This window comes from Macrobrachium rosenbergii, chromosome 11 (assembly GCF_040412425.1).
Source record: "Macrobrachium rosenbergii isolate ZJJX-2024 chromosome 11, ASM4041242v1, whole genome shotgun sequence".
NCBI classification, from domain to species: domain Eukaryota; kingdom Metazoa; phylum Arthropoda; class Malacostraca; order Decapoda; family Palaemonidae; genus Macrobrachium; species Macrobrachium rosenbergii.
The window spans coordinates 23,399,635-23,413,440 of NC_089751.1; the positions used below are offsets into that span (position 1 = coordinate 23,399,635).

Here is a 13,806-nt window from a genome sequence, read left to right on the forward strand (position 1 = left end):
AGTGAATAAAAAACTGACGTTGATTGAGTTTCAGGGTATAAAAATTAATCAAAATCCTGTTCGTTGTTGTTACAGCTTTGCGGAAGGCATAGAATAAACGTAACAATATATATATATATATATATATATATATATATATATATATATATATATATATATATATATATATATATATATATATATATATATATATATATATATATATATATATATATATATAGATCTATATATATATTTATGTTACGCTTATTTTATACGTTCCACAAAGCTGTGACAGCAACGAACAGGATTTTGATTCATTTTTATACCCTGAAACTCAATCAACGTCAATTTTTTATATACTTTTCATACTTCAAAGCCTATCAACATCGTAATCAAAGAATTCAGCGTACAAAAAGCAATCGTTTTCAAAGCGACGAGATTCTATCGAACCCGTAAGGAAAAAAACATTAAATGCACGCACAGTTGTTCATTCGCTGACGACGTGAGGTTCAAACTTTTTTCGAAATTTATGATGTTCAGTGCGGTAAACAATCAGTTTATGAAATGAACGGTGCTATCACCTGTCAATTACTCATAAAATGTATCGGTTGGTTCTAGATGAAGCTTCCACTGGGTGCACCTTGATTAAACGATGGGTAATCGATGCCTTTCGATTTTTTTTTATTAATTTATATCACTTCGTTCAATCTTGTGTAAAAGGATATATATATATATATATATATATATATATATATATATATATATATATATATATATATATATATATATATATATATATATATATATATATATATATATATATATATATATATATATATATATATATATATATATACTGTATATATATATATATATATATATATATATATATATATATATATATATATATACTGTATATATATTTATATACATATATATATATATGTATATATATTCCTTAACCATTTAGGGGGAGGAGGCTTTATAAAAATGTCTCCCCTTCGGTTTCAAAGGATCTCATGTTCCACTACAGAAGACTACTAACCACTTACACCCTCCCCACAAACGGGCAAGTTGACGTACGTACAGCAAATTCTGCAAGTAGACAGATGTAGGAAGATACATCACAAAACATACGCTAGTTCATTAATGCAAGTAATCCTTCGCAACCTCTTCGTTATATTTAAAGAAAAAACGTTCTTTTCCTATCAGAGGTCGACGTATAAAATTCTCACGTTTCTACTTTCCATTTATCGGTGAGGTTACACTAACAGCGTCCCCTTTGTGGCACATTTAATTGGCACACAAAAGGTCCTCTGACTTTCGGTCCCAGCTGCTGCATTGCTTTCAGCCTTCTACTCTTCATCAACTCACTCGGTCTCTTCCACCTAGCTGTCCAATTTCTTCTACTTTATCTCGCTCCAATTTTCTCCTTTCATTTATGAATAAATCCTTCGGGAGAGCAGCACGAACACCATGATACGTGGCTCAAGCGGTCTCGTTGAACTGATTCGTAACAATAACCTGCTTTCTTCAATTTTGAGCACTGCCATTAGCTTGGCTCTTTCATGTGAAAACTATTCAATAAAAAAATATTATCAACAAAATATGAATAATTAACAGCATACAACTACAATAGTTTCCAGAGAGAGAGAGAGAGAAAGAGAGAGAAAGCCAGGCGATTGGCTCCGTGATGATGACACTGTTTGATGATATGATAGCAATTTTTTATGTAAAACCTTTATTCATCGTCTTTCTCTCTCTCTCCCTTTCTCTCTGTAACTCGCAACAATCACCTAACAAACAGTTATATGATCCACTGCTTAGATCAGAGGAGGATCACAAGACTTTAAGGAACTGTGACCATATCGTCTTTTCAACTACCTGTTGGGATCGAACACTCACTATTCATTCAGTGTTATATATATATATATATATATATATATATATATATATATATATATATATATATATATATATATATATACAGAGAGAGAGAGAGAGAGAGAGAGAGAGAGAGAGAGAGAGAGAGAGAGAGAGAGAGAGAGAGAGAGAGAAAAGGCTTAATAAAAATTATACGAAAAACGCATTTGGTCGACAGACTTGTTCGGCTTATGTCTGACCAATCTACACTTTTAATCAACCAAAAGAATATTTATGGACAGGTTTTAAAACATATATATATATATATATATATATATATATATATATATATATATATATATATATATATATATATATATATATATATATATATATATATATATATATATATATATATATATATATATATATATATATATATATATATATATGTATTATATACAGTATAAATGGATGTATGTATGTGTGTGTGCACGTGTGTAAATCTGAAGCGCATTAAGCATTTCGACCAAACTTGGTATAAATACGATTTACTATCTGAAAAAGAATACTGTGGGGTAAGACATCACTAGTAATAAAGGGCACCAAAGGGGTGGGGGCGGGAAGGGCTTCCCTGAAATGGGGCTGGTTCTGCCAGTAGACCTAGTAACCAAATAAACTCTATGAATTTATCATACCTCATTTCCGTATACATATGATTTACTTTCTGGAAAAGAATACTGCAGGGTAAGACATCACTGGCACCAAAGGGGGTGGGGGTGGGGGTGGGAAGGGGGTGACGTGTAAAAAATAGCCGAAAACGACAGATATCAGTGTTTAATCCCTAGTTTTCGAGATCGCTGAGATGAATAGCGACACTCCCGATGCCCTTGAAGTCCTAGTTCAGCCCTGATAGGAAGGGGGGCGAGAAGGGGTAAAAAATAAAATGTAAAAAATGACAGATACTAGTGTCTAATCCACAGTTTTCGATGTCGCTGAGATGAATAGTGACACTCCCGATGCCCTTCAAGTCCAAGTTCGGCCCCAATAGGAATGGGGGTGAGAAGGGGTGAAATACAAAACGTCAAAAATGCTGGGCAATGGAACTGATGCACAGAGAGAGAGAGAGAGAATCAATTGTCATTCAGTTTTCACGGGCAGTGCCAGGTTGGTTAGCTAGTACATATACATATATATGTGTATATATATGTGTATATATATATATATATATATATATATATATATATATATATATATATATATATATATATATATATGAAACAAAAGAAAACCCAGTTTTACAAAAAACAACTAAAAATAAAGTAACAAAAAATCTTAATCTTGGTTGTTATTTGTAAAAATGAGTTTTTCATGTAAGCCATTGTTCTGTTGTGTGAAGTTTGTCCATGAATGGCCAAGAATGAAAGCGAAAAAACTCGCACTCACTCGATTCACTTTTCCCCTGATAACATACTGTGTTTATACACTCACACACACACGCACACACATATAGATATGTGTGTGTGTGCTCGCCATGTAATGTTTTAAAAAACGCAATTTAAAAAATTCTTGTCCAACCGACAAAAGCACTAATTAAAACTGGTTCCAACTCCATGATGTTGTAGCCAGTAATTGCTTTGACAGTTTCTGAGGAAAAGAGAACAAACTAACAGTAAAACGAAAATACAGGGCACTTAACACGAGAGCTGAAGTCCAGTTCCTTGGAAAATGACCTCTTCGTTTGTGAACAAAAGCTGCGGAACATAATCAATTAACACCAAATATCCCAGGAAAGAAAGGGACACAAAACTGGGGCATCACATTATAAGAGTCGTGTTACAAACACTTCCACCGAGACAATGGGATAAAAATAAAATCAACCTAAGATGCTCCCAATTCTCATCAATGCATAGTTATCCATACTTCCCCCATGAATGTGTTTTCTTTTGGTGACACCAAAAAGTGTCTCAAAAATATGTTACATAAATGGCAAAGAGCATTTTGACAAGCGAGTGGGAAAAATACCCAACAACGCAGATCTGAAGAAAATCGTCAAACTTTAAAAATGGAGAAGGATACGAAAGACCTTGAAACCAAGAAAGGACATGAGTTAGATGCCATCCTCTCGCAACACAAACATTCTGAGGCGAGTTGATGAAATGCTGGATTACGAGAGAGTTGCCGGCAAGCGACGAACAGAGAGAAACTGTGAAAAGAAGTCGGAATTCCCACATATTGCGGAAAGAGCTAATGCAGAAAGCGGCAGCCCATCAAGATGGGAAGTCAACGAGCGTGAAGCGTAATTAAACGCTTTATTATCGAGTACAGACAAATAATTACAGTTAAGAAAAGGAAAACTACAACCTGGAGACTGAACTATAATGAAGACATGAAAACTCATACAAACATGCACACATAAGCATAAACATACACAAATACACGCACGTTTATATATATATATATATATATATATATATATATATATATATATATATATATATATATGTGTGTGTGTGTGTGTGTGTGTGTGTGTGTGTGTGAAATGAACACATGGGAACGTGTCTCAGAGAAATAAACTTCCGACTCACAACGGGACCGAACCCTGGTCTTTCGAGTGAGAGTCCATGGTACTCACTGTCCCGTTGTGAGTTAGAAATAATATATATATATATATATACATATATATATATATATATATATATATATATATATATATATATATATATATATATATATATATATATATATATATATATATATATATATAGTCATCACGGAAGCGCAAACATAGACCCGAACGCTGCATAAACAAGTACAACTGAAACTGACAGGTAAGTAAGTTTCGGAAAGCAGAACACTACATTGCCAAATCAAAGTGCAATAGCTTACATGTACGAAAGTATGATGACTTTGACCTTGCGCTGGCTCACGATATAATCTGATAGCCAAAGTAATGCTTGCAAACTGCTTGCCAACCCGATCACGTAATATGATGATCGTAGTCTCTCATATCACGTAACGTAAGAAGGAATAAGACTACTCAGGGGCCATGCCTACACATGGGGACGCAGCTGTCCCAGATACACCTCGGCAAAGAATGTCAGCTGATCTTACGCCAGAAGAAAAGTTAATGAGGTAATTGATACCTGATCACACAAAATTGCACCGTAGCATAATGGGGGTAACGTTACGAGAACTGTCAACCTCTAAATACAGGTGTGGATCCTCTCAAGTCGAGCTGACATTGATGAATGCTCATCTACTTTGTTACAGTCTCTCTCTCTCTCTCTCTCTCTCTCTCTCTCTCTCTCTCTCTCTCTCTCTCTCTCTTTTAATCATAATTCCTATCGGGTGTAAGTTGTTCCCGAGATATAACGAATTAGATATTAAACTATATTTGGGGCTTAATACTCGTGAATATAAAAAGCCACGGTGTATGTGACAAAAGAGAGAGAGAGAGAGAGAGAGAGAGAGAGAGAGAGAGAAGAAGAGAATATATATATATATATATATATATATATATATATATATATATATATATATATATATATATATATATATATATATATATATATATATATATATATATATATATATATGTGCATGTATGTATAGCCACAATGACCTTTCAGCTTTTAGCTTAGGTCTGAGTAAGGTTATGAACCACTGCGCTTTCCCGTTTTCCAAATACAGACGAGCGTCTCTTCCTCTCTCTTTCCTTACATAACTGTTTCAAAATTGTGACACAAGAGCGGTGTTCAAATGAAGTGAAGCACGTCTCCGTAGGCATAACAGAAATCACGACTTACCACTCCCACGGCTTCCCTTACCAACAATGCCCAACGTCTGGTGTCTGGTCTGTTGGAAGCGTGCCAGAAGTCTCCCCAAAAGCAAGACGAAGCAAACGGGCAACGCAGGGCTGCGATAAGACCTCCCCTGCACTTTCTTATTTATTCTTTCCCTTCTGGCTTTTTCCTTTCTTCGCGTTACTTAATCAATGGGGTGTACGGCTCCCAAGAGCTCGTGGGCCACTCTATCCGTATGAGCAAGAATGTGCCGCCCCCCCCCTCCCAGCCTCCCCCTTCCGGGATGACACCGGAGAGGGAAAGAAGGGAGGGGGAAGCTTGGCTGCCACGCGGCGCACCCATGCTCATTACCCGCTCTCTCGAAGCCATGATCCCTGCTGAATTGGCGTAGTCGAGTTGCGTAGAGTTTTGCAGCGAGAGTCGAGGAAAATCCTCCCATTATTCTTCCAAGAGGAAAATACAGTTCGACTATTAGGAGATTGAGTAGTATATGGGGATACGAAGCTGTGTCAAGATTTTGCCTTCTTAGGGATATTGCCCACTCCAATAGCTCTCTCTCTCTCTCTCTCTCTCTCTCTCTCTCTCTCTCTCTCTCTCTCTCTCGTTTGAATAAGCTGAATTAAAACCTGGAAAAGTTTCATGCTAAATGCCGCAATCCTTCAATTCCTACATAAACTGAAAAAAAAATGTAAAGGTGGCGAAATGGTTGCCGAAAGGATTAACTGATTTATTTACTTAATCTATAAACTGGCGTCACATGACATACGGCCGACGAACCTGCCTTATTCACCTGCTCATTAGACCACTACGTCTTCAGCGTCATACAGGGAATGATATACATCGCCTACTCTCAGGTGACCTTTGATATTAAGGCTAAACCCTCCTCCTCTTCCCGCTGGAATTAAAGTAAACACTGGTGAATACCTACGAGAAAATGTTGAACGCTTTCATAACCAACAAGGAAAAACGACTAATACTTTCATTTCTGGCAAGAGAAAGTGAAAAAGATCTTCACATCCTAAAAAAAAAAACGTTTTCACATCAAGAAATATAAGAGGATAAGCTTTTTCAACAAGAAAACATAACGAACTTTTTCACATCCAGCCGCCTCTGCAATAATAATAAAATGACTTCATATCTAAAAGGAAATGCGGTGAAAGTTTTCATATTCCGTAGAGAGAGAGAGAGAGAGAGAGAGAGAGAGAAAACTAACAATGGCTAACGCATTACGCCCAGCTAGAGAAGGCGAACCCTTTGAGGTCTACCGGGTAACATTGGAAGGAATTATAGCTGATGGGGTAAATGACATGAGTTTAAAAGTAATTGCGAGAGGAAGGCACAAATTGTGATTTTGACAAAAGGCCTTTCAGCTATTAACAAAATCCTAAGGAAGCAAAAATGGAATGCAATGCACTGGAAACACTTAAGACAACAGAAAGAATAGGGAAAGAAAACTCTTAGCAAAAGATCCCAAGCATAAAGCTAAAGAACTTCTGGTTATATCAAGATGATTAGAGAGGAGGGATTCTTCTTCTCAATTCATCCCTCGTCAGGGTCAGTTTCTAATGAGCTGCCTCCGCCTGTTTCTATCTTGAACACCTCAGTTAATAATTGATTTTGGCAGATTTTTTTCATGGACGAACCCTTATCCCTACTATTCATCCAACCGTCAACCCCAACCAAGGTTGAAAAGGATGAAAACCACAAAACAAGGTGACATGTTCTACAAGAGGATTACAGTCATCCGATAAGGGGAATCCAGGACCAAAGAGTACTATTAGAGCACACAGCAAGGCGAATAAAGTAAATAAACACGATACGTAATACAAATCAGAGATCCCCGACATCAATTCAGTGAATTCCACATCTAAAGTTATCAAACTCTTCACCATAGACTATATTTCTTTAAAAAATAACCTTTATCTGCTTAACTCCTAGGCTATCCAATAAATATTCCATTTCTTGCTAAATGTGAGAACCAGGACCCCCATGAGACCTGGGATCTAGCACAGACCATGCAAACAAGGAAAATACATAATATGAAGACTCGCAAATAGCCACCATTTAGCTACGTAGTACTGCTCCCAAGGGTTAAAAAGCGTTTATCCTGTGTATGTGCGTGGCTATCAAAAATATTTCTTACAAAAACACGAATAAAAATCAGCAAACATTTTAAACTAAACACGAAGAGGAAAAATTTGATGCTCAAACAAACGATCATTAATACATATGTTAGATGAATTAATTAATCACTAAACTTCCTAAAAATGGAGCAATACAAATACACTGTTACACAGAATAAAAAAAACAACTTCGTGAAGCGACTTTTAACTAATATAAAGGGAATCATTGAACATAGAAAACGAATTACAAGCGCCCATAGTAAAATATTCCAATCATACAAGGGATGTCACTTTTAATCATTAATATCCCTTTCTTTATACAGTAACTATGATCGTTGCATTTTTGCTAGCTTCTCTTTTGATCACAGCTTATTTGCTATACTGCCTGTGGATTATTACATATCGGCTGATTTATTGTGGTGTTTCTGTATCTTATTTGAACGTTAACTTGGTTGCATATTGTCAGAAAAGTCTCTCCTACCACAAATCACAGCCATACTTCTTCTCAGACAAGTAAGCAACGAAAAAAGTTGTGAAGTGGATTCAAAGATATATTGGCGATTATTACACAGTTTAAATAGGCAAAAACCAGATACCCAAAGTACACATTCTCTCTCTCTCTCTCTCTCTCTCTCTCTCTCTCTCTCTCTCTCTCTCCATATAGAGGAACTGAAGAACGGGTTTAGTTTAAAGTGCTCAGCTCAAGGGATACTGGAGGGGGAAGACGGAGAGGGATAACCAGCCCACAAATGCGCCTCTGGCAGAAAACTACCAGCCAGCGTGGCGCGCACGAACCCACGCACGCACGCCCACGCCCACCGTTACTCTTCCACTCACTCAAATATTCAGAAGGGGAATATGGCAACGCAAAACACACCGGATTTGTTTTCCATCACAAGGTTTCATGTTCTTAATTTACCATGCGCAATGGTATTTCTCTCTCTCTCTCTCTCTCTCTCTCTCTCTCTCTCTCTCTCTCTCTCTCTCTCTCTCTCTCCCTGATGAACTGCATGATACTGGTTTCACCTTTCTCTATATTTATCTGGATTATCAGGTCACGATGGGCACAATGATCACTAGTCCTATCTTTTACTCAAAAGAGACGGAACCTCTCCTGCCGGTCTCAGGCCTGGAAACGACAGTGCATTTGCGCGTAGGGTTTAACGTCCCTGCATTAAAGAAATACCAAGCGCATTACTGAAACAATATCGTTATCGACTGACCTGAGGCCTTTAGGCATCACGCAATATGTGTAACTGGCCACACGTTCACATAACACAGACAAATTTCTTTTCGTGCTGACACCCGTAGATTCCGTTTTCTAAGATGCTCTCGGGTGTCGCAAGGTCGATGCCGTTCTATTAATTCGTCAATTCTAAAATATAATTAAAACCTGTAAAAGTGCCTTAATAATCTGGTAACGGTCAGCTTATTCCTTGCGGAGCCAAGTGCATTATAAAGATCATCCTGTTTTCATGATTAATGTTGTCTACCTTCAAATAGTTTTTGCTGATAGTGTTGTGCAAATGTCATCACACCTTATCTTTCTGCTGCAAACTAAAACTAAAAAGACCAACGCCACTTAAGATATGCTTGACGTCCCGAGCAAAGTCTTTTAATTGCATCTCAGTGATCAACAAGGCAGAGTCTTAAGTTCATTTGTATTGATTTTTCAGGAACCATTCACGAAGATAAACCGCCATTTAGTCTTATATTCCAGTAATTTGATACCATACATACAACACACACACATACACACACACACACACAGCCTTTGACTACACTGTTAATTATCTGTGATATCAAGCACACGCACAATTCTCTGGTTACCATTTTCCAACAATTTACAGCCAAAGGCAGAGCAACAAAATCTAAGGCTTCATTTTCAAAATGACCAGAATTTTTTCAACATACGAAAATATTTTCATTTTAACCGGCAAACTCTCTCTTTCTCTCTCTCTCCCTCTCTCTCTCTCTCTCTCTCTCTCTCTCTCTCTCTCTCTCTCTCTCTCTCTCTAAATGCATGAAAAGCCAGACCCAAAAATAGTTGCCCAAGGAACCTGAATACATCTTACAAAGGTTCACACTGTACGTCTGTAATCTCAATAAAACTAAAGCTCCACTGTCATTTGGCAACGTGACAAAGTTCGCAGTTGCCGCAAAAAGCTATGAGAGAGAGAGAGAGAGAGAGAGAGAGAGAGAGAGAGAGAGAGAGAGAGAGAGAGAGAGAGAGAGATCTTTTAAAAGAACGCTACAGATCAAAATGCATATCTAAAATATTACGTCTCACATTGAAGTTTGTTGTAGCGAATTCTGAGTATAATATTCATGAGAAAAATAGGTTTATAAAAACAATAACTTACTATGATATTTGGGAGGGAAGCAAGCTAGATATCCTTTTCTACTGAAACTTGAAAATGATTTTCTCCTATGAAGACCAAGATGTAAAACGGCAAGAATGTTTCAGGAAAATAAAGTGATGAAGTGAAAAAAAAACAGCAACACCAATTTTGATCATTTGTTTACTTCATCCACCAAAGCAAAATAAGGTTTAAAAGCCTACTACCATACTAAGGTGACGGTCGAGCAAAAACGTTAAATGCCCAGTAACTACCAAAATTCTTCAAAATGGAATCTCTCCACCTTGCTTGTATATATAAATATATATACATACATATACATTCATACATACATACAGACACACATATATAATGAAATTCGGAATAAACGATTTTCAGTAGCAAAATAATCTGACAATATTAGGGAATCGACAAAACACTTCAATGCGTGTGGCTGTTAATTTTATAAAATTCTGGTAAATGTGACTAAGCAAAGTCGTTTCTGGTTAGTTTCTGGAGGGGTGTTTCGTCAAGATATACCAGATACCATCAGCACATATGACCCTTCAGCATTCATGGAACAAGACGTGGGGTTAGCAACCTCACTCAAAACTATTTGCCGAGAACCAGAAGAGTAGCACCTTCTGTACCCACTCTTTTCTTGAAGAAGAGGCGAGACGATTAATTTATAGTGTGTGTGTGTGTGTGTGTGTGTGTGTGTGTGTGTGTGTGTGTGCGTGTGCGTGTGTGTGTGTGTGTGTAAAATCCCGCCTTGCCGCCATTATACCCAAGTAACCAATTCTGGTGGCAAATGTGGAGTCGCTCATTTTCGTCACTTTGCTATACTAGAGACCAGCACCTTTGTTTACTCGGGAAGAATAATCTATCCAATACGTTCCCAACCCGCGACAAGAGAAGTATGATTCATTAAAGTCAGGAGCATTCAATCGTCCAACCTATCCTAGGAATGGAATATTAAATCTAGGCAAAAGGTCAAGCACTAGGACCTACGAGGTCATTAGCGCTGAATGACAAATTTAGAGTAAAAAGGTTTTCATGCTGCAACGGTAGGAAAGCCTCGCAGCTGTACTATGAAGCAATTGTACGGAGACGGTGAAAAGTAACACGGAAGAGAGAGAATATGAATGGAGGAACAGTAAAAGGAACGAAAGGGGTTACAGCTAAGGACCGAAGAGACTCTTCAAAGAACTTTAACTAATGCCTGTTGCACCAGGCTGAAAAATTATTTATCTAATTTTCAACATGGGCTAGTCTGTTTTAGTCAAATATAGTGATTTATGAAAGGGACAGTATTAAGTATATACTTCTGCTACATGAACATCCGTCTAATCAGTGAAGTAATAAAATTAATATGTCTGGCCACGGTAGCAACGGATTCACAAAGTCCGTTTGATAAACAACATACCCTTTGGTGCCCTTACGGGTGGCGTGGTAGTCAAAGATCCCGAAAAAGATGCAGAAAGAAACTGCCCGTGTGACAACACCTTTAAACTGATGGGAAGCCTGTTCACCATTTCTATAGTGAGCAAAACAAAAGCCTTCAGAGTAGTGGACAGCGTGACATCTTGTTCCGCAAGGGAATTAGGAGTCGACGCTTTGTCAAGAGCAGCAGATCGCATCTACCTCCACAGACTCAGGCACTAAGTTTGTGGGCTGAAATTCTTTCGTGAATTAAAACTATGGATAATACGAAAAAGATTTTATCTTATCTCTAGGCAGACAACAGTAAACTTTCTCTGACCACTTTATTCTCACATCGTTGACAGTACCTGTGCTCACTCTACCTCCTCGTTTTCACTTTTCAACGATTTTCTCCAGCCCAGTTCTCTTCTCATGCTTTTAACACTGGTTAACCCTCCCCACCTCTCTCACCTCCAGACATCTTGTTTACTTTCAACCCTGTCTTCCTCTTTCCTCGTCTACCTACTGTTTCACAAAAATGCAATCATCCTCGCAGTTCCAACATCATTAAAGGGCCTGTCTTGCATAATTCATAAAATTCAAACGTTCCGAGTTCTGTTTCCACCCAAGCAAGAAGTTCTTACTCAGCTTTACCCGTTCTGCTTGGACTATTACTCTCATATTCGGGACGTCGTATTTTCTAAGACTGAATCAGGGGCTATTCGACCGATCAATGGCCATGTCCTTCTCTCTCTCTCTCTCTCTCTCTCTCTCTCTCTCTCTCTCTCTCTCTCTCTCTCTCTCTAAAGTACTATTTCGGTCACTATTCAAATTAAGATGAGAGTATGTTCCCTCATAACACCCATATTTATTCTGAAATTGACCATTCTTGCACTACAAGGTTTGGTGACTTTTTTTTTTTTAATAACAAAGCTTTAGAAATCCCATTGGGCCTCCATTTTACATGCCTTACAATCTTCCGTTCTTTAAGTTCTTCAATCTTATCGCTTCTCCCAGGGTTAATAATGGCACGATTTTTCCCTTCATTTTCAATTTCCTGTTTCTCTTAGGCATCGGCAGTCTGTCCTGTTGGCCAAAAGTTGAAAAAAAAATCTACAAGAAACCACGCGAGCTACTTTATTTACTGTAGAGAAGCTAAATCACAGGGCAACGAAGTACAGCGCTGGACTGTTCATCTGATTCGTTAGCTTAACAGAGTAAGACTTTTACGCTGCAAATTATACAAAATGCTGATCTGGTCTAGATCACTGCTAAGTTGGCAAATAATTCATTTTGCCTTATCTGCGTTTTGCATTATCTCACTTTCAGCGCCAATGATCATCGCATTAATAAAGTCTGAAAACCGTTACGGTTCCTGTTTAGCACCAGCAGGGGAAAAATAAAAAAAATAAAAACTTCTGATGACTACCATTAACGAAACTATAACGGAGAACCGGTACCATATTCTTCGACACTAAAATTTTCAATTTTAGTCAGCGCTTGAAGGATAGTCTACGGAAGTATCCCAAGCGTCTCGTGTTTCCCATAAACATTTGCTGACTAGGGAACAGATATTAAGATTCAAGGGACTTCCATGAGGGTCTTTGTCAACATTAAAGAAAACCAGGATACACACAAGACTGCGGCTTTTCTTGTCTATGATTTGCTACACTTTCGAAACAAGCAAAACACTGCGCTATTTCCCCTTGGGGCAACCTCTCGGCGTTAGAGATACGAATCAAGCTTAGCATGCATCTCCAATGACAATAAAAGAAATAACTTGAAAAACCTTCCTGCATTGTGCTTAGAAGACAATATATCCAACAGTTTCACCCATCAAAAACTAGCTGCACTGCCGAACGACTAAAACACTTATAACCAAAGAATTATAACAGCAGGGACATTACAAAAGGCTCGAACACGTTTTAAATAAAAAACATGAACAAGCAAATTAATTAGCAGCAACATGACACAGCACTCTTTATTCCTTACGTCACAACTGTCGACGTGAACTTCTTAGCAGGAACGCCTTCTTATTGACTTATGTAGAGTATCAAAAGAAACACACACAAGTTAATATCAAAGCAATGAAAATCAATGACAAATTCTAAATAGTAATCAACACTTACCCTGAAATCAAACGCCTCTTCGCTCCCAAACACCTGCAAAAGAAAGGAGAGTATTTAAATTAGATTGCAAATTATCGATACGACATTTAAAAGTTTTGATTTAAAAAACACCGATCATATGTTAAATTCGATGAATATGCAA

General features: G+C 37.5%; 1 protein-coding gene across 9 annotated transcripts in view; it reads right to left on the bottom strand.

The window, feature by feature from the left end:
* The window catches only part of Trpm (transient receptor potential cation channel, subfamily M), a 340,295-nt gene that overhangs the window by 251,465 nt on the left and 75,024 nt on the right, over positions 1-13,806 (bottom strand). For all 9 annotated transcript variants that reach the window (XM_067111320.1, XM_067111325.1, XM_067111323.1 and 6 more), the window contains exon 2: positions 13,665-13,697. Coding sequence is in view for 6 of the 9 variants with exons in the window: in XM_067111324.1 (XP_066967425.1) it covers positions 13,665-13,697 (33 nt within the window). In the remaining 3 variants the exon portion in view is untranslated. The remainder of the gene's footprint in view (positions 1-13,664; positions 13,698-13,806) is intronic.